Consider the following 22,724-nt stretch of genomic DNA (forward strand, 5'->3'; position numbering starts at 1 on the left):
CCATTCATGTTGCAGCTGTCTAACAGCCGCGGGGACTGGAACATATTTTTCGAGCATGCTCAGATAACACCTTATCCCAGCACGTTCGCTCATCACTAGTAATCAGGCATTAATGTGACCTGGCATACGGCACAGTATCAAGTATTCTGGAGTATAGGACAATCGTAGAAAAAGTATAAAGTTTACTTGTAGATCATTTCTGGACTATCGAGCCGTTTCGCACTGGGAACAAGTGGACTCCTGGATACACTTTTTCACAACAGGTACTCAGGCCCCCGATATATCAAGGTAATGCTTTGGTACAGGAATGACAGTAGATTTGGGCTGAATCAGCCTTGGATCTGCCCAGATTTGTTCTACAGTGCAAACACATGAAATATTCCTCCGTCCATACTGGAATCACTGCGGACGCCGACAGCCTCCAGTCTATTTATACAGAATAAGATCCCTTCATTACCCAGAGATTGTACACAGAAGTGCCCCTCCAGCATTAGGTACACACATGAAGCGAGACAATCAATAAATTAGAAAAAAAAAAAAAAAAAATTAAAGCACATCATCACGTCCAGAACTTAAAAAAATCCTCTTGCATAGGAAGAATGCGCAGAGTTGTAATAAATATGGTCCTGTTCACCTTCCCCACCTGCTAAATAGATACGAGGAGCAGAGCACAGTCTGAACCATTCCTAAAGAGCCATGTCCAGATGGGCCGCCAAGTGGGCTAATTGTCCTGCTGGGCATGTGGTGTGCAATATTCCCAGTGTTGTGGCCCCTGGAATACAGAAATGGTCACATCATTCCCCAGATACAAAACCCTAATTACATAGTATATTTACATAGGGTGGGAAAGGACTAGAGGCGCCCATACGTGTCAGATGGCTGTCGCATCTAAGCTACTGTAATGCCCTGCACATGAAGTAAGAGACATAGCTTATCAGAAGAACTATACTACATTTCTAATTGGAGGTATCTGCTAATATTATTACTACACCTATTATACATTGGGGTAGGAGCTTGGAGATGGGAATCTTAAGGCTTTGTGCACATGTCCAGAATTGCCGCGGAAATTTCGCAACTGTGCACGGGTAAAACATATGCGGAATTAGCATGCGTTTTCCCGCTAAACAGTAGCGTTTTACAAGCGTAATTAGCTTGCAGAATGCTAGCATTTTACAAGCGATCTGTAGCATCGCTTGGAAAACTGATTGACAGGTTGGTCACACTTATCAAACATAGTGTTTGACAAGTGTGACCAACTTTTTACTATTGATGCAGCCTATTCAGCATCAATAGTAAAAGATCTAATGTAAAAAATAATTAAAAAAAAATCTTGATATTCTCACCTTCCGGCGTCCCCGACAGGCTTCCCGCTCCTCGCGATGCTCCAGTCCCAGTAATGCCTCGCGGCAATGACCCTAAATGACGTAGCATCACGCGAGACCATTACATCATCACAGGTCATTGCCGCGAGGCATCACTGGGAACGGGAGCATCGCGAGGAGTGGGAAGGCTGCGGGGGCCACCGGAAGGTGAGAATATCATGATTTTTTTTTTTTTACATTAGATATGGTTCCCAGGGCCTGGAGGAGAGTCTCCTCTCCTCCACCCTGGGTTCCCACTGCACATGATCCGCTTACGTCCCACATGGTGGGCATAGCCACATGCGGGCAGTAAGTGGACCAATGCATTCCTATGTGTGCGGAATCCCTGCGATTCTGCACAAAGAATGAACATGCTGCGTTTTTTCTGGAATGCGATTCTGCCGCGGAAAAAAACGCAACATGTGCACAGAAAGTGCAGATTGCATTCTAATAATAGGATGCTTAATGTTTGTGGTTTTTTTGCAGTTTTATCGTGTTCTTATAGCTGAAAACCGCGGAAAAAAACATGAAAAATCTTGAAACCTGTGCACACAGCCTTATTCTTCTTTAAAGGGGTAACAGTTTGGAATGTCCAAGTCATGTCCTGACTAGTGAGCGAACGTGCTGGGATAAGGTGTTATCTGAGCATGCTCATGTACTATGTCTAAGTTCACATTAGCGTTGCGCCGCTGTTGCGTCGGCGACGCAGCGGCGACGCAGCGGCGACGCGCCCCTATGTTTAACATAGGGGACGCGTGCGTCTTTTTGGTTGCGTTTTTCGCCACGTGCGTCGTTTCCGACGCTGGCGTCGGACGCACGAAAACGCTACAAGTTGCATTTTCTGTGCGTCCGATTTTGGTCAAAAACGACGCACGCGTCGCAAAACGCGCGCGTTTTTGCGCGCGTTTGCGCGCGTTTTTCGATGCGTCGCGCGTTGCGTCGCCGACGCAGGGCGGCGCAACGCTAGTGTGAACGTACCCTAACAGAGTGTCTTCGGAGAGCTCAAATAATATGTTCGACTCCCTGCCACCATTAGGTAATCCCTGCATGTGTTGCAGCTGTCTAACAGTCAACCTCTGTATGTGTTGCGGCTGTCAAACAGCAGCGAGACATGCAGCCGTGAAGACTCGAACATATTTTTCGAGCACGCCGAAGTCACTCTGATATCACCCGAGCATGGTCCTTATCTGAGCATGCTCGTGCATCAACAGAGTGTCTCCTAATCCGAGCAGGTTCGCTCATCACTAGTCCTGACCTTAATCCTATGGAAATGTTGCGCAAGGACCTGAAGTGAGCAGTTCATGGGAGAAAACCACCAACATAACAGAGGTGACGCTGTTTTTAGGGCAGTGTTTCTCAACTCCGGTCCTCAAGAGCCACCAACAGGTCATGTTTTCAGGATTTCCTTAGTATTGCACAGGTGATAATTTCATTACCTGCACAGGCAATAATTCCATCACCTGGGCAATACTAAGGAAATCCTGAAAACATGACCTGTTGGTGGCTCTTGAGGATTGGAGTTGAGAAACACTGTTTTAGGGAGTAACAGGCTAAAATTCCTCCAATCAATAACTACCAGAAACATTAAGTTACGGTTATTATTGCACTAGGACGTTACACCAGACACTAAAGCAAGGGTTCATATATATTTGCAATTCACAGACGTGTGATATTGGATCATTTTCCTTATTTAAAAAAAAAAAATTACAAAGTCTAAAATTTTTGACTCGTTTATTTCTATTCATCTATTTTTAGGACTTATATTAAAAGATGTCGTTTTACACTAAACCTATGGAAAACTCTGAAGGGTTCACAAACTTTCAAGCACCACTACACAGGAGACCTTACACTGGCAATCATCACAAGAGACCATTCACATCCAAGTTGTGAGTGATGGGGCGCCAGAATTGGAAAAATTCGGTTAAGGTGCGATTAAAAACACATTAAAAACACAATGGGATCTTACTCTGGTATTTGCTGTGGGTGAAACATGTAAATTAAATGTTATTCATCTGTAAAGAAAAGAAAAAATGTGCAGCTTCATCCAAAAATTGCGTCTAATTTACAAGTCAGTTTTTGTCTTGTACATGAAAATTGGACAATATTTGTCAGTGCTCTGGCTCCATTACTGGTCCAATTGTCAGTTTTTACCATTTCATTTTCTCATGTGCAAAAGCAAAAACTTGAAACCTTCTGATTGTAAAGTAGACAGATGGAAGGTATCTGGGTGGACTCATTCGAATGGGTGACTCATCAGCAAATCAGAAAAAAAAAACTGGACAGAACGCACACAACAAGAAGGGATGTGTGAATGAGCCCTAACAGAAACAGAACACTTGAGGTCACACTTACCACGTCTTGAGAACTCCCAGCTGATGATCTCCTGATGACTATGTGTCCATTTCCAGGATTATGTGTGATGATTCATGAGAAGCTAAAAAGTAACCATTAGCCAATTAGTCTAACACACCATTACTTATAGTCCATGGGTGAAACATTAATGCTACTGATTGAAAGGCCTTTGTAATTGCTCTGTAAGGGTGGGTGCTATACCGGATGCCCCTGAAGGTATTGTGTAATTCTCCACCCGCAATAGACAATAAAGGCGCTAACCTTTCTTAGGGTTATCTCATCCTAATGGGTAAAATTGCAAAGTGCTTGTAAAAACAAGCAACTTCACAAATTAACAGTTATTAAAAATCCTCCCCGTTCTCAAGAACAGAGGGATTTTTAATTGAATGGTTTACTTGCTCATTACCTATGTTACTGGCCACCTCAGCAGGCTACCGGAGGTGGCTGGTTTCCTAGGCAAGGAGTGCGCGCTTACAATCTCCTTGCTTTAAAGCCTGCAAGCACTGCTTTGAAGCTGGCAGGATCTGGCCATCTTAAAAGGGTTGTCCAGTCTAAAATGAAAAACCTGCAGTCACTCTCTGAGACTGCAAACTTTTGAAGCCCCCCAGTACACGGACTGTGCAGAACCCTTCTAGTGAGCGCGGCCTTGATCAATAGAAGTATATGGATAGAAGCCACAGACTGTTTAGTGGGCATGGCCTCGCTCAATACAATACTAGGTGGCTCCTGCCCAGGAGTATGTATAACTCATACCTGACCGCCGCTCCCTGGGCAGAGAACGATGCATCCTCGCAGAGCTCAGTGTGTGCGCTGGGGGGGATTCATAAATCTGCAGTCACACAGCATGGCTGCAAACTTTTCATTTTAGACCGGACAACCCCTTTCAAGCACCTCTCCGGCGGGTTTTACATTTTACGGCTGCAGTGTCACTAATCTAAGTTCCTTGCCTCTAATATTATACTTACCAGCCGAAGTCTTCTTTTCTCAGCGCCGCTCCACTAGTCTTCCGCAGGTTGTCTTCTGCCAGATCGCTCCAGTGTTTTCTGAACAATCCAGAAGTCACCACCCAGTGTAAGTCTACAAGACCGAGAACATGCCCAGAACAAAGCCCTCATAGACTTACGCTGAGAGCTTGTGGCCGTCACCTCTGACTTCCGCTCAGTCAGGGGCTGAGGTCACAAGATGGCAGATCAGGATCAGAGCAGCACTGGGAAGAGCAGAAGACGGCAGATGGTAAATATAAGACTACAGGCAAGGAATTTACATTAGTAGCACCACTCCAGCACTGAAATACTAAATAAATAACAAACAGGTGGAGTGGCGCTTTAGGGTCATCCTGTACTTCTCAAACGCTGCGGAGGCACATTTGCCTCTACGTGCAGCATGGGAGAGCACGCAAAACTGACAAATCTCTAGGCGCACCTCTCCCCCCAGCAAACAGAAGGCATGGAGGCAGAGGCGCGGTGAACTCATCAAGAGGACACAATATCCCTTAAAGGAAGTTCTCGTCACCCCCAAAATGCATTTTAATTGACTTATATTGTGGTATATGGGACTTAACCCCTATAAAAATTGTACCTGTTACTAGTACTGTACCTGAGAAAATAACTTAATTCATATGCAAATATGGCGGCTCATAAAAGCTTGGCGTGCTCTTTTGCAGCCTCATTTTGACTGTTTGCTTCCCCCGCTTCTGATGGCAGCGCTTGCTTCCTTGAGCAAGTTGCGTTCTACAGTTAGCCGACATATGTGCGCATGCACACTGACGCTGCCCGTGCCTAGTCACACACACTCTAGGCGCCTTTTCTTCTCTGGCTCCTCTCTGCTAACGCCACTCCGTGCACGGATACAGCCACAAGTGTAGCGAGTGGCGTCAGGAGCCAGGAAGGAGAAGGCACTTGGCCACTACGGCACTGTCACTCCCGCTGGCTTTAGTGAGTGCTGTCAATCAGAAGTGTGGGAACCCTACAAAATGCAAAATGACGGGGGTAACAGTGCAGCGAAGCCCCCTTATTTGTATTCGAGTTATTTTCTCAGGCACTATAATAATAAGAGGCACGGTGCGGTTATTTTTATAGAAGCCAAATCCATTGTGCTGGTGACAGAGTCCCTTTAAAGAGTAATTTCAGTAGAGCTTGCAGCAGGTGGTCTGTGTCTGCCTCTAGCTCCACTCCATAGAGTTTTAGGAATTCAGATCCAGCTCTTCCTTTCTTTAAAAACAATCATTTCTTTAGGTTCACAATTTTTAAGAACCCAGTATTACAGATTGATACAGACCCAAATAAAATGATGCGTACTGCAGCAGAGAATTATACACGATCTATAAAGGAAAACATGCACAAGGCATGGTAGCAAAGTAAGCCAAGCAACTGGTTCATGAGGATGACGATTTATCTAGGGACCAATTACCTGAATTCTCGTCATCTGTCCCGTCGTCATCCCACTGATTCACTCTGCTTAGAAGGGGGTTTTGGGATTCAGAAACCATTCTCATTGGAAAGGAAAGTCCATCCCCGACGCTTAGAACAGAGAAGAGGAATGCGGTTATGAGTTATCAGTACTGTGAACAGTATGGATTCATAAGGGTTAATTACATGGTAAATGCAAAGTGACAAAACTATATGATCTACCTTGTGAAAACAGGGATTAACCAGAGCTTTCTCCTCTTCCCAAATACTTGCTCCAGGTTTCTTCGGATGCCCAAGTGGAAACCATTCTTATCAGAGCCACTGGGAAAAACGGGGGCTGAAAAGGCCTCTGGAAAAGTGCAGAAATACACGTGGAAATGTTATGTACTTATTGTTTCCTGAGCTACCTGCAGGGGGAAACTCCCTGTGGTGCTGCACATGATGGCGGGACAAGAATGTCAGGAGCAGGACTTGTAATAGACATTTACACATACGAGATATCGATAAAGGGCTATTATGTGAGGCTAAATATTAATGTCACTGTTTTTAGAATTTAATTTCTACGGTATGATTCCTTAAAGCACCACTTCAACATTTTCTTTTTTAAATTTTTTATTACTGAAGTGATGTTACTAATCCAAGTTCCCTGCCCCCATCACCGTCTGTTCTCGCTGCTTCGGTCGTCTTCTGCAGGTTGTGACCAGTGTTTGCTGGACGATCCGGAAGACACAACTCCATGTGCTTGATAAAGGTCATTGTACCGAAACGTCGCCGCAGATGGCAGATTAAATCTGTAAGTCATTTTTCACTGACCGGTGTGGCGCTGTCTTCTTCTTTGTTATGGATTGGACTTTGTAGCTGGGCTGACCCCCTGGCAGTGACGTGCGCCACTAAGCCTATTAAGGCCGTATGGGTGTAAGGTGCGGTTTAACGCATTTTTTTTTAATTTTTACAACTCCATGTAAGTCTATGAGAGCGGACATAAACTTACACTGAGAGCTTGTGATCATTACCTCTGACTTCCGCTCAGTCAGGGGCTGAAGTCACAAGATAGTGGACAGGGGTGTCACTGGGAAGAGCTGAAGACGGCAGCTGGTAAGTACCATACTAGGGACAAAGATCTGACATTAGTAGCACCACTCCAGCACTGAAACAAAAGAATAACACTGGAGTGGGGCTTTAAAAACGGCTTGTACACTCCATGAAATAACACTTCTAGAGCATCCTTTCTAAAGGTACCGTCACACTGAACGATATCGCTAGCGATCCGTGACGTTGCAGCGTCCTGGCTAGCGATATCGTTCAGTTTGACACACAGCAGCGATCTGGATCCTGCTGTGATGTCGTTGGTCGCTGCAGAAAGTCCAGAACTTTATTTCGCTGGACTCCCTGCAGACATCGCTGAATCAGCGTGTGTGACGCCGATTCCGCGATGTCTTCACTGGTAACCAGGGTAAACATTGGGTTACTAAGCGCAGGGCCGTGCTTAGTAACCCGATGTTTACCCTGGTTACCATCGTAAAAGTAAAAAATAAAAAAAACACTACATACTTGCCTTCTGCTGTCTGTCCCCGGCGCTGTGCTTCTCTGCACCAGTGCACTGGCTGTGAGCGCCGGCCAGCCGGAAAGCACAGCGTTGACGTCACCGCTCTGCTTTCCGGCCGCTGTGCTCACAGTCAGTGCAGGAAAGCACAGCGCCGGGGACAGACAGCGGAAGGTAAGTATGTAGTGTTTGTTTTTTTTTACTTTTACAATGGTAACCAGGGTAAACATCGGGTTACTAAGCGCGGCCCTGCACTTAGTTACCCGATGTTTACCATGGTTACCGGCATTGTTGGTCGCTGGAGAGCTGTCTGTGTGAGCAGCTCTCCAGCGACCAAACAGCGACGCTGCAGCGATCGACATCGTTGTCGGTATCGCTGCTGCGTCGCTTAGTGTGACGGTACCTTTAGAGTCTGCCTTGTGCTGTTCCTCCTGATAAAAGAATACATGAACAATTGGGTGTTACTAGTTGTGCCTGTGTCCATACATAGTGTAACATTGTCTAGTCACTGATGACAGTCAGATGGAGGATACATCCCTTTTGATAAGGTAATTGGTAACACCCAATTGTCAATTTACTCATACATTTCCAAGAGGAACTAATGGAGATTTTTAAGAAAAGATGCGCCAGACTTATTTCTTGAATTATTACTAAAGTAATCACATCAAGTGAGCCTGCTTAAAGGGCTTGTGCTGTCGCAAGATACTGATGTCTTATCATTAGGCCAGGCTCCTTAAAATAGGTAATCAATATCAGATCAGTGGGGTCCTGGGACCACCAAGATCAGCACTTATAAGCTCCACAGACCGAATGTTAACCCACTGAATGGAGCTATAATGTGCACTTCCAGTCAGTGTGTAGCGTCCCCTGCTGGTTACCATAAAACACCAGTACCCTTTTTTTGTTTTTTTCATTGATTTAGTCGTATAAGTGATTGTTTTTTTTGTGATGATACCAATTTTGGGATACATAATATTTAATAATTAGTTTTTTATAATTTTTTTCTATTAACAAAAAAAAAAAAAAAAGCAAGAACACAAAACATTTCAGCCATTGTTTTTTTTGGCGCTTTACAGTAGAGGAAAAATAATTTTGCAGAATACGATGAATTTATTATGGAAAAATAAAGTCATTTTTGTGGCACTGCATTGCCAGAGCCATAGCATTTGTATGTTTCTGTCTTCTTATTTGTGGGCTAAGTGATAGCTCTTACTGATACGGTTATGGGATACATGTAATTTATTAACTTTTTCTAGATGTGTGTGAAATAGAAGAAGTAATAGAAAAAAAAAAGTAATAAATGTGCAGTTCTTTTTTTCCTTCACTTGCGCTACAGAGAAGCAGCACCATCCATTCATTTTGGTCTAAAAATCCCTCCAGGGAAAGCAAATTATACACCCAGACACTCTGGAACTTGAAGTAGCGATTCCTGGATTGCTTGTATAATACTTTATAATGCACAGTATAGTGCAGCATTACTGTACAAATGCCAGACCTGCAGCCATGATGAACCATTGTGTTGTGCCTATAAAACCCCTTAGATGCTGCAGTTTCCATTGACCATAGCATGAAAGGGGGTTAAGACTGTCAAAATCAAAATTTTCACTTAAATGCCCAGTTTTGTATATTTTTCCTTCCAAGCACTACCCTTGCAAAATCCAGACAGTTGGCAATTAGGATGATATTGCAAACTGCCCCGGGTGAAATCGTGATATTCTGGCAATAATGCCATGGTGCCCAGACCTTAAAAGGGGTTGTTCCCTGCAGGTAGCTGTGGACTGTGACAATCTCCTCTTTATACTACAGTTAGGTCCATATATATTTGGACAGAGACAACATTTTTCTAATTTTGGTTATAGACATTACCACAATGAATTTTAAACAAAACAATTCAGATGCAGTTGAAGTTCACACTTTCAGCTTTCATTTGAGGGTATCCACACTAAAATTGGATGAAGGGTTTAGGAGTTTCAGCTCCTTAATATGTGCCACCCTGTTTTTAAAAGGACCAAAAGTAATTGGACAATTGACTCCAAGGCTATTTCATGGACAGGTGTGGGCAATCCCTTCGTTATGTCATTCTCAATTTAGCAGATAAAAGGCCTGGAGTTGTTTTGAGGTGTGGTGCTTGCATTTGGAAGGTTTTGCTGTGAAGTAAACATGCGGTCAAAGGAGCTCTCCATGCAGGTGAAACAAGCCATCCTTAAGCTGCGAAAACAGAAAAAACCCTTCCGAGAAATTGCTACAATATTAGGAGTGGCAAAATCTACAGTTTGGTACATCCTGAGAAAGAAAAAAAGCACTGGTGAACTCATCAATGCAAAAAGACCTGGGCGCCCATGGAAGACAACAGTGGTGGATGATCGCAGAATTATCTCCATGGTGAAGAGAAACCCCTTCACAACAACCAACCAAGTGACCAACACTCTCCAGGAGGTCGGCGTATCAATATCCAAATCTACCATAAAGAGAAGACTGCATGAAAGTAAATACAGAGGGTTCACAGCACGGTGCAAGCCACTCATAAGCATCAAGAATAAAAAGGCTAGACTGAACTTTGCTAAAAAGCATCTAAAAAAGCCAGCACAGTTCTGGAAGAACATTCTTTGGACAGATGAAACCAAGATCAACCTCTACCAGAAAGATGGAAAGAGAAAAGTATGGCTAAGGCGTGGTACAGTTCACGATCCAAAGCATACCACATCATCTGTAAAAGACGGCGGAGGAAGTGTGATGGCTTGGGCATGCATGGCTGCCAGTGGTACTGGGTCACTAGTGTTTATTGATGATGTGACACAGGACAGAAGCAGCCAAATGAATTCTGAGGTATTCAGAGCCATACTGTGTGCTCAGATCCAGCCAAACTGATTGGTCGTCGTTTCATACTACAGATGGACAATGACCCAAAACATAAAGCCAAAGCAATCCAGGAGTTTATTAAAGCAAAGAAGTGGAATATTTTTGAATGGCCAAGTCAGTCACCTGATCTCAACCCAATTGAGCATGCATTTCACTTGTTAAAGACTAAACTTCAGACAGAAAGGCCCACAAACAAACAGCAACTGAAAACCACCGCAGTGAAGGCCTGGCAGAGCATCAAAAAGGAGGAAACACAGCATCTGGTGATGTCCATGAGTTCAAGACTTCAGGCAGTCATTGCCAACAAAGGGTTTTTAGCCAAGTACTAAAAATGAATATTTTATTTAAAATTATTGAATCTGTCCAATTACTTTTGGTCCCTTTTAAAACAGGGTGGCACATGTTAAGGAGCTGAAACTCCTAAACCCTTCATCCAATTTTAATGTGGATACCCTCAAATGAAAGCTGAAAGTCTGAACTTCAACTGCACCAGAATTGTTTTGTTTAAAATTCATTGTGGTAATGTCTATAACCAAAATTAGAATAATGTTGTCGCTGTCCAAATATATATGGACCTAACTGTATGTTTAGCATTACACGGACTGCGCTCTTTCCAGGACTCCTCCGCTCATTACATCTACATGCCTTAATAAAACAGAAGAGCGGAGGTTCACCAAAGGTGAAGGTGCAATAAAAGTGCAAGAAGAAGCTTTTGCAACCAGAGGAATCCAGGTAGAGCCACTTCTCATTTTTCAGCTCTTACCGCTTCCTTCACAACCTCTTCCAGTGCCTTGTGGCCTGGCAACATATTGTATTACAGAATACATTGTTCGGAAACCTGCAGCACGGGGCGGGAGGACAAGGAAGCCTTTCATTCATTATTTTTTAGGAGGCTGTGTACTAGTCTGCACAACCCTGGAATATACAGTGCAAGGTAACCTCAGACTTTGCACGCAGAATGGTCCTAATTAAGCAATAATCCCCTGCAATAAAGGTTCATAATTACTGGGGAGTCGGAGAAGTCTGAGTGGTTGCCACAGCAACATGCCATTATAATATTAGTCCTATTGCTGCGGTTTTCTACAAATGGATGTGTATTATACCAGCCGCACAAAGACTGCGACGTGAAGCAGATTTTACCGAGCCGCAGAGCCATGATGACAAGGACAAATAAGGGGCATTTACAAATGTCGGTGGCGGACTCTTCTACGCAGGGCTCCATAGGAATAATGATGACGTCCAACTTCATGGGCAGGTGACAATCACATGAGCTCTAGCTGCGTCTTCACGAAAAAGAAGACAAGTGATAATTAGGCGGGACCGGCCTTAGGACGTTTTTTTTTTTCTTAACTGACATTTTGGTGACCAGATGTTGGCGGTCAGTCAGTCGGGACATAAAGCCCCACAGTGGTGGTGAAATTGTTGGGCCTTTGGTGTCTTTTTTTTCTTCAAATAGCAGCATGTTCAGTCATATGTGTGGGCAGCCATAACTGTACGACTATACAACGGCGGCCTAGGTTTTGCCAGAGACGACGATTAAAAAAAAAAATAGAATGACAGTGTAGTAAATGCTTTTGGCCTAGCTATACTGTTCTTATTAACTAGTTCTGCACTGGGCTATTTCCCCCCTTCCTGACCAGGTACACCTTAACATACACATGCGGTTATTCGCAACAAAAAATATTCTAGTTCAAATAGTCAAATCATTTTTGCCTCTTTTTTTCGCGATACATGTGGCTTAATTTTTATGTAAATATAAATATACACACACACATTATATATACATGCACAACTTTTTCTGATATCGAGAAGATGTGTACACATCAAAAAATAGTAAGCACGTCTATTTTTCACATTTTTTAATTTTTACAAATCACAAAGAATCACTAAAAAGAACATTTCAAATTGTGTTCCCCTTTCCATACACATTTTTATATATTGAACATATCTTTTTGAGAGGATGGGGGCAAGAAAAAGCTTCAGACTTGCAGTGTCTTTTTTTTTTATTTACATCCTCTTTTATTACATATATTGTGCCCTACAGTAAGGGAGCCGTCTCACAGTGGCACTTTGGTCGCTACGACGGCACGATCCGTGACGCTCCAGCATCGCACCATTATCGCTCCAGCGTCGTAGACTGCGGTCACACTTTGCAATGTACGACGCTGGAGCGATAATTTCATGACGTATGTGCGATGTAGAAGCTGTTGGTTACTATGCGCACATCGTATACAATATCGTGCACACCTTTGTTACACCATGCGATCATGCCGCCACAGCGGGACACTTGATGATGAAAGAAAGTTTCAAACGATCTGCTACGACGTACGATTCTCAGCGGGGTCCCTGATCGCAGGAGCGTGTCAGACACTGCGATATCGTAACTATATCGCTGGAACGTCACGAATCGTGCCGTCGTAGCGATCAAAATGCCACTGTGTGACGGAACCCTTAAGGTCCTAAAAGGCCTTTGAATGCAGCATTTCAACACATTAATACATTATCTTAATTGCAGATTTCCCCTACAATAAAGGCTGGAACATTATCCCCAGTTCCAAGGTTATTTCAACATCCTGGCTACATAGCAGAGCTGAGTCGGACTCATAGGACCTAGCAGCTCCTGCTCTCTTCCTACATTCATTGATCATATAATGGTCTGGAGGAGAAAGCACTGCCAGGATTCCCTATAAACTGTGTACACAGTGCTTGTATACAGCTATGAGGAAGCAGACATGGCAGTAAACCGTGTTTTCCATCAATAGAAGGGGTCAGGCTGTGTCCAACAGCCAGCTCTCCAATAATGCACGATCACGTGCAAGCAACTAACTCTGCACTTACGTTATAGAATGTCAGTGCAGAGTAAAGTGCGGACCGCCTGGACATTTAAAGACTATGGGCAGTCAGGAAGTAATTAAACTCTGAGCATGTTGCCTCTAGTTCTTCCTTCTCTCATGCTAGCGACTATGCAATTGCTGGGTGGATGCAGGAGATGCTGAGTTTTAGACCCAGATCAGCACTGCAGTAGAGACTGGAGGCAGAATTTGCCCTTTAATGGAACATGTCACTCACAGATGAGGTTAGTCTGGCACTGGCCCAGCGGCCTTCTATCAAAAACGCTCCAGGTGATTGACAGGTGTCTCGCTAACTATATAAATGGAAGAGACCTGTCAATCACTTAAAGCAGCACAGGAAAAAAAAACAAAAAAACGCCAGGGGCAGATTAGGACTAGTCCCGTCTCCAGCTATTGTCCCAGGGCGAATCTTCAAAATATATTTTCTCAAGCACTGGAGGATTTCAGACAAAAATATACCAGGCCTCTGACATTCCTATACATTGGACCATTGCACGGCACGATATGACAACAAGGTGTAGTCAGCACCTTGGTTGACGGCACAGTGCACAGGGACGTCAGAGGCCTAGTCGGCTGGATGCCGTGGCCTGGAGTGAAACACGTCAATGAAGATGCACACGATGGGGAAATGGCCCTTTATAGTCCAGCAAAATGGTGACCAAATGACCCCCCATTTTGCTGTATGCGTACAAAATGAATAATACATAAATAATCTGTATTCTGTAAATTACTAATTTTTGTAAAATTCGACGAGACTGCAATTCCACCCAATAGCACTGTTGCTTTGGGGTGCTTGGTTCAGTTCCACTGAGGAGAACATTTGTAAGGAGTTTGTATGTTCTCCCCCTGTTTGCGTGTGTTTCCTCCGGGTTCTCAGATTTCCTCTCACACGCCGAAGACGTGCAGATAGGGAATTTAGTTTCGGATTTTTGGAGCCAATAGAGACAATATCGTCAGTGAAAATGTCTGTAAAATGATGCGGAATATGTTGGCGCTATATAAGCAAGCATAATAAACAATTTAAAATGTATTTTTGTGGCAGTCAGTGCTCTATTAACCCCTTCACGTCCTTGCCCTTTTCTGTTTTTAGCTCCCCTCATTCCCAGAGCCATAACTTTTTTTATTTTTCCATCAATATGGCCATGTGAGGGCTTGTTTTTTGCGGGTAAAGTTGCACTTTTCAACGACATCATTGGTTTTAGCATCTAGAAAACGGAAAAAAAAATCCTAGTGCGGTGAAATTGCAAAAAAAAGTGCAATCCCACACTTGTTTTTTGTTTGTCTTTTTTGCTAGATTCACTAAATGCTAAAACTGACCTGCCATTATGATCATTATGATTCTCCAGGTCATTACGAGTTCATAGACACCAAACATGTCTAGGTTACGTTTTATCTAAGTGATAACAAAAATATTCCAAACTTTGCTTAAAAAAAAAAAAAAAAAGTTGTGCAATTTTCCAATACCCGTAGCGCCTCCATTTTTTGTCATCTGGGGTCGGGTGAGGGCTTATTTTTTGCGTGCCGAGCTGGCGTTTTTAATGATACCATTTTGGTGCAGATACGTTCTTTTAATCGCCTGTTATTACATTTTAATGCACAGCGACCAAAACTGTAATTCTGGCGTTTCAAGTTTTTTTTCTCGCTATGCTATTTAGCGATCAGGTCAATCCTTTTTTTTTATTGATAGATCGGGCGATTCTGAACACGGCGATACCAAATATGTGTAGGTTTGATTTTTTTTTATTGTTTTATTTTGAATGGGGCGAAAGGGGAGGCGATTTAAACTTTTATATATTTTTGAAAACTTTTTTTTTTTTTTTTTAACTTTTGCCATGCTTCAATAGCCTCCATGGGAGGCTAGAAGCTGGCATAGCATGATCGGCTCAGCTACATAGGAGCGATCAACAGATCGCTCCTATGTAGCTGAATTGCAGGCTTGCAATGAGCGCTGTCCACAGGGTGGCGCTCACAGCTAGCCGGTATCAGTAACCAGAGGTCTCAAGGAACTCTATGGTTACCATCCTGACGCATCGCTGACCCCCGATCATGTGATGGGGGTCGGCGATGTGATCATTTCCGGCCACGTAGCCGGAAGCGCCGGTTAAATGCCGCTGTCAGCATTTGACAGCGGCATTTAACTGGTTAATAGCGGCGGGTGAATTGCGATTTCACCCGCCTCTATTGCGGGCACATGTCAGCTGTGCAAAACAGCTGACATGTTCCGGCTTTGAGGTGGGCTCAGCGCCGGAGCCCACATCAAAGCAGGGGACCCGACCTCCGCAGTAATAGTACGGCGGAGGTCGGGAAGGGGTTAGGGAAAAAAAAAAGTAACTTTAGCAAAAAAAAATAAAAAGTCTGCATACAAAAAATAGGCCCCAAGAATCAAGAAAAATTAGTAAAAAATATTTGAATATGAAAAAGGCAACCTGGTTTGGTGTGCTCTACACCCAGCAAACCATTACCCCAAACTGCGAAACTTACCAAGGGTAGTCCTGTTTAATCCCACAAGCCAGCAATGATATCCAAAAAGGAACATCAGGCTGATGAAGAACATTAATGAGACGAATAGCAGAAAAAGCACATGGAATTTTGAACGATTATTTGTTAGCTCTGCCTGCGGAGAAAAAAAACACATTGAGATTTGGGGTAGTTTACCTCTGCAAACTAAAGGAACCTGCAGCTATCCAGAAAATGATGCTCATGCCAGTAGATGGTACCATTTTACAATTTCAGGTCCACACAAATGTCAAGGCTTCCATCTCCATTAAATCCAATGGCTCACAATGAAACAAAAAGAACTACAGATTCAGATCTTATTGACTTTAAAAGGGTTATTCTGGTGCCGTTCACTTCTGTATTGAGTGGCTCCAGAATAACACTTTAATGTTTAATGTCTGACACACCGAGTTTCCCTGTAGTTTAACCCCTGCTGTATCCTCTCTGGCCTCCATCTTGATCCTCATGTGTCCTCCTGCATGTTAGTCCTCTATGCTCTGCCATAAATCTCTTGCAGTAACAGTACAGCTGAAGCCAGTACCATCTTTATGTACTGTGGGAAACCGGTGATTATCCGCTCATCTGTACACTTATAATCTACTAATTAAACTAATAGATAAGTGTACAGTAGTAAGGGAGGCTGATCTGTGGTCTGCTGCAGGATAAATGAGGAACAGGAGCTGTGTGGTCATCATCATTATCTTTGATATAAGCTCCTGTTTCCATGCAATTTCATCAAACAAGAAATTCTGGTGGTTCAAAAGGTGACCCCCTACGAAGAACATAAAGCTATGTAATTCCCAGGGGAGTGGGGCGCTCACTATGTGATCACTGAAGAGAAGTAGGTAAGGAATCTCCATATAGAAAGGAACAATTAAATAAGTTTACAGAATAATATCAAGTGGGAGACTAGCAACAGTATGAATTAAGAAAAAAAAACTACAGTGCTACTATAAAACCTGAAACCTGGCGCAGCAGAGGCTAACTGATGCCTATTAGCTTCAGAAAAAATTAAATTAAAATCAATAAGGAAATTGGAAAATATTTGAGTATGTTTTTGTGTAGAAATGATTGAACTGAATAATGTAGTGAAGTGTGAACAGAGGCCAAGGACGCCAACATTGTACAGGACAATAGGACATTTATACCAACATAAAACGTAATAAACAAACAATACTCACGGTCCAGTAATACAGGAAGTATTTGAACACAGTAGAGGCAATGTACGAACAGTACAGCATTGCGTATGCCAGGAATAAGAGAAAGAACTTGTAGTTTGAGAAGCCAATGCAGTTGTTCACCCTGAAAAGCAAAGTCATCTATAATAGAAGATATGCATAAACCTTCATCAAAGAAGAAGCTCTTATTGGTGGTAAGACACTGGGGCTATCTATATGTAATAAGTGCAGCATGGAGACCCCCATGTGAAGGAAGGTGGCCAGTCTCAGCCATACCAGAACAAGCACAAAGGTGGTGCCGTCTCGTAAACCCCAAAGTTGCGGAGGCATTGGATGTAGCATCCTTCTTCGGGTCCGCCAACATATTACAGTAACAGACACACTATTATTAGCCCCTCCACTAAATGTTGTGCTGTCAGGGTGAAAGATCTCAGAACAGAGCGGACTCATACTTGCTACCATCTTCAGAACATTTGGTCTAATAGTACAATGCACCTGCTTCTAGAAAATTCTGGCCTTGAAGGGTAACTAATCAGTGAGGGTCCTGGTACAGAGACCCCACCAACTGGTCAAAACAGTAACGTGCGCACCTCCTGCTGGAGCAGAGCGAACAGTGTATGGGCTCACTAGGAATCCGTGCACCGCTTTCTGCACGCCATTCATGGACCAACTGTGCATTTTAGCACATCACAGCCCCCATAACACATACATTTCTATTTGTACATGATAAGGACCTTTTAAAGAGGACCGGTCATTTGAAATTAATATGATTTTTTTACTACTTGGTCTAAATGGCCTTGCACAAATAAAATGTTTTTTTTTGTTTGTTTCAGCGGTCTTGAATACAAGCTTTTATTTTAAACATTGCTTTCTTTTCTGATTATTGGGATCAGGGGGTGGAAAGATTAGCTGCTTTGGGGCACACTGGATCATGCATTATGGTTGGGCATCTGCCTCTTCCCTGTGTCCTTTCTCATCCTTCGGTTGAACTTGAGAGACATTTGTCCAGTTTTACTATTGATTATGTACCGTATATACTCGAGTATAAGCTGACCCGAGTATAAGCAGAGACCCCTAAGTTTGCCACAAAAAACTGGGAAAACTTAATGACTCGAGTATAAGCCTAGGGTGGGAAATGCAGCAGATATCAGTAAATGTCAAAAATAAAAATAGATACCAATAAAAGTAAAATTAATTGAGACATCAGTAGTTTAAGTGTTTTTGAATATCCAGATTGAATCGGGAGCCCCATATAATGCTCCATACAGTTCATGATGGGCCCCATAAGATGCTCCATATTAAAATATGCTCCATATAATGCTGCACAAATGTGGATTATGGCCCAATAAGATGCTCCATACAGACATTTGCCCAATATAATGCTCCACAAATGCTGAATATGGCCCCATAAGGTGCTCCATAGACACATTTGCCCCGTATAATGCTCCACAAATGCTGAATATGGCCCCATAAGATGCTCCATAGACACATTTGCCCCGTATGATGCTCCACAAATGCTGATTATGGCCCCATAAGATGCTCCATACAGATATTTGCCCCATATAATGCTGCACATGGCCCCATACAGATATTTGCCCCATACAGATATTTTCCCCATATAATGCGGCACATGGCCCCATAAGATGCTCCATACAGATATTTGCCCCCATATAATGCTGCACATGGCCCCATAAGATGCTCCATATGCTGTTGCTGTGATTAAAAAACAAAAAAAAAAGAAGACACTCACCTCTCAGGCCCCCGGCACTTGCTATATTCACCTGCTCCGCGTTCCACCGCTGGGCGCCGCTGTGTCTTCCCCGTCCTCTGCGCTGACTGTTCAGGTAAAGGGCGGCGCGCACACTAATCGCGTCATCGCACACTCTGACCTGAGCGTCACTGCAGAGGACGGGGAAGACTGAGGGTGCTGACGGTGGAACGAGGAGCAGGTGAATATCACGCACTGCGTTATACTCACCTGCTCCTGGCGCGGTGTCCCTGGTTCTCCGGTGCCGGCAGCTTCTTCCTGTAGTGAGCGGTCACATGGTACTGCTCATTACAATAATGAATATGCGGCTCCACCCCTATAGGAGTGGAGTGGGGTCCATATTCATTACTGTAATGAGTGGTACCATGTGACCGCTCAATACAGGAAGAAGCTGCCGGAGAACCAGGGACACCGCACCAGGAGCGGGTGAGTATTATTACACAGCTGCCGCTCCCTCTCCCCTGCTGACCCCTGGGAATGACTCGAGTATAAGCCGAGAGGGACAATTTCAGCCTAAAAAATGCTATATACTAGAGCATATACGGTAATTATAAAACTCTCTTCCTTCCTGAGATTTCCCCCCCCCCCTTTGTTCCTTCTAATCTTCTTAGGCCGGAGTCACACTGGCATATTGCATCCGATGCGAGATCATCGGATGCGATATGCTAATGACACTCGGCTCCTGCTCGCAGCAGAGCAGGAGCCGAGTGTCATGCGTCTGTGCTCCGATTCTCTCGCACAGGGAGGATCGGAGCACAGCTGCGGAGGAGGCAGAGAAATGAATTTATCCATCTCCTCCATTGCTGGGGTCCGCTTATAGCGCACATCACTCGGATGATATCAGAGTGGTGTGCGCTGTCTCACTCGCACCCATAAACTTATATGGGTGCGAGTGAGCTGAGAGTTTTCCTCGGTCCGAGACAATCGCAGCATGCTGCGATTGTCTCGGACCGAGGAAAACGGCTGACAAAAAGTCGGCTGCTGGGAGCTGCCCCATATGTTAACACTGGTCCGAGTGCAATGCGATTTTTTATCGCATTGCACTCGGCCGTTTAAAGCGCCAGTGTGACGCCGGCCTTTGAAGAGTTTATGACAGCACCCACTTGGATAAGTATGGGGGGCTTCTTGGGGACCACACCCTCTTGTCTAACAAGACTAGATTTACATACAGCATTGAATGATTTTGAAGAATGGTCAGTCCCCGCAAAAAGTAATAGGAAGTAAGTGGAAGTTGAAGCTACTCCAAGTATGTTGTGCTCCAGCCACCTACTGTATCCCCCTGTATATTCTGGTTATTGTATGTATAATAAAGATGATTGCTCTTTGTACTTTGCTCTTTCCTTCTATTTTTGCTCTCAGGATTTAATGGCACAGAACCTATTATAGTCCTGTAAGGGTACCTTAGGTACAATGCTAGAATGCCATATTGGCTAATGTACATATATGTTTTTGGTGCCATATCAGAGGTTAACGTTTGATCATACTAATATTTCTGGGAAAGACTACTGACACCAGCAATAGTACATACATACTCTATAATAAAGAAAGTATCTAGGTCACAGAGCAAACAATAGATTTACTGGTGAATTAAATGTGTAACATTAGCACAGACTGGAAGAACTAGTTGAATTAATAGTGCTCTATATGTTACCAGGTAGTGACAGGATAAATGACAAAGTGGGTGCAAGTAATAAAAATAAGCCAAGGCTTGTTAAACCTGAGAGATTAACACATTATGATAAACCTATATATATGCAAGATTTTGTTTGAGAGGATACCCGAAATCACAGAAGATTGTCATGTACTATCTAGTTGTCCACTAGTTCAGCACCATACACGCCTGGCATCCCCTCCATTTAAAGATTTCCTTATGGTGATTATACAGTGAGAAGAAATGAGGGGTTTGCGACCCCGTATTAGTGATCGATGGGAGTCCCAGAGATTGAATATTTATGAGCTATCCTGTGGACGGGTATTAAATTTCTATTGTGGGAGACAGTGGGGTGCTTGGTCTAAAAACTGATGCATAAAATCATGCATTTTTTTATTCTAAAACAAAAATTATCCCGATTCTTCCACTTATACATATAAATACCTAAGTTTTTTTTAAACACCCTGCTATGAATTGCTTTTACATCAGTAATTTTTGTCATCGATCTGAAAAAAAAGTGGTACTGATCCAAAAACGATCTAAGAAGTGATCAACAAAGGTCACATCCGCACATCCATGAAATAGAGTACGAGCATGGACAATGATGTCCAGAATGGTCACAATCTCCTGATCTGACCCCAACAGGAAACACCTGTATATTGCCGGCCCAGACATCACAGTCTCTACTTGGACCGTGTTTCGCCGTCTGAATTTGGCTTAGGGAAGGGGTACAACTTTAGAGAGAATTTCTATGACAAACTGCATAGTTTAGCCATAACAAATAAGGCCTTGTTCACAAAGTGACATTCTAGGGCAGTTGTGAATGCACATATCTAGATAAAACCTGGCTGGAACGTAAGAAAGAGAAAGGCAGAAATCTTTTATTTCTATTCTTCGGTTTCATTGGAAAAATTAAGAAAATTACGTAGTACATCAAAGCCTTATTTATAATGGACCTTCTTTGCTAAAGGATTGTCATTTATTAAAGATATTATACATGATAGAAAAGGAATGATACATACCAAGGACAGTGATGATCCATTTTCAAGACACACCTGTACAAGATGGAAGATAAAAAGTCAAACTTGCAGGCAGAGAATGAAAACGGTGGGTAAACTATGAATGACATTACAAAAGGAGAACAAAAGACATGCAAAACGTACTTAATATAGACCGCAAAGAATAAAAAACAACCATGCGGGTAGGCAAAAGACAGTGTATACATGTGTCCATTAAAAGCGGCCATTGTATATTGAATATTCTGTAGTGTACACACAGGTGGGTCTCCTTATAGAAGGCTTATCCCAGGACATATGTGCCACAAGAGGCATGTATGATGGCGCTCCTGCCATAATTTGGTGGCTGGGATCCTATCGTAAACAACAAGCCATAACTCACATAACAGTTGAAATTTGCAAGAAACATTGGGAGTTGTAGTGCCACAAAAGCCTGTCTGGATGAAGAAACAACTGTACGTCTCCTGATGCCTCTCTGGTAAAGCCCTACATTGACTGATCTTATCGTGCTGCCATCCACCAGACCACAAGGCAATTTTTTTTCTTATTATTGCTTCTGTGGCAGGGACTGCATTACTGAATTTTTGAGATATTACATTGCTGCAGGTCACCTATCATTGTGTAGTGCCAGTATATCGGCTTCTTGGCACTCGAGACTTTCTGCAAAAAGCATTAAGCTACTTACTGGTAGCAGCATTTTTCGGAGGCCCATGACAGCACTACGAGAGAGGGGATCCGCCCTTCAGGAACAGGAAACCTACAGATACAAAAGGGCGGCACCTCTCCCCATGCATCAGTTGTATATTAGAGCCTGAGAGGACTACCGCGGTTAGTAGCACACAAACATACATTATATACAGTTTATGTACAAAAATAATCCATCATATTGAACTATATACCACACGTGAGATCTATCTATCTCATTATATATACTATAGGAAGTGCAACCCCCACGTGAATAGGGAGGGAACTAAGGGTGCTGTCATGGGCCTCCGAAAAATGCTGCTACCAGTAAGTAGCTTAATGCTTTATTCGGACTCCCATGACAGCACTACGAGAGAATTACAGAGATGTAAACTACCTTAGGGAGGGACTATAGCCTGTAGCACCCTTAACCCGAAGGTGAGATCAGAAGAGAACCCCAAGTCCAACCTATAGTGCTTGAAAAAGGTGGAAGGGGATGACCACGTAGCCGCCTTACATATCTGGTCGATGGAAACTCCAGATCTTTCAGCCCAGG

General features: G+C 43.3%; 1 protein-coding gene across 2 annotated transcripts in view; it reads right to left on the bottom strand.

The window, feature by feature from the left end:
* Positions 1-634: 634 nt before the first annotated feature.
* The window catches only part of ZDHHC15 (zinc finger DHHC-type palmitoyltransferase 15), a 43,627-nt gene continuing 21,537 nt past the window's right edge, over positions 635-22,724 (bottom strand). The window contains exons 6-12 of one of the 2 annotated variants that reach the window (XM_069747234.1): positions 21,491-21,523; positions 17,053-17,173; positions 15,857-15,989; positions 6,344-6,470; positions 6,123-6,232; positions 3,714-3,795; positions 635-772 (exon numbers count right to left, since the gene is read on the bottom strand). In XM_069747234.1, the coding sequence (XP_069603335.1) occupies positions 3,752-3,795; positions 6,123-6,232; positions 6,344-6,470; positions 15,857-15,989; positions 17,053-17,173; positions 21,491-21,523 (568 nt within the window). In that variant the 3' untranslated portion in view covers positions 635-772; positions 3,714-3,751. Of the gene's footprint in view, positions 773-3,713; positions 3,796-6,122; positions 6,233-6,343; positions 6,471-13,971; positions 14,342-15,856; positions 15,990-17,052; positions 17,174-21,490; positions 21,524-22,724 lie in introns of those variants that run through there. The other variant, XM_069747236.1, reaches the window with a different exon arrangement.

Source organism: Ranitomeya imitator, chromosome 2 (assembly GCF_032444005.1).
Source record: "Ranitomeya imitator isolate aRanImi1 chromosome 2, aRanImi1.pri, whole genome shotgun sequence".
Lineage (NCBI taxonomy): Eukaryota > Metazoa > Chordata > Amphibia > Anura > Dendrobatidae > Ranitomeya > Ranitomeya imitator.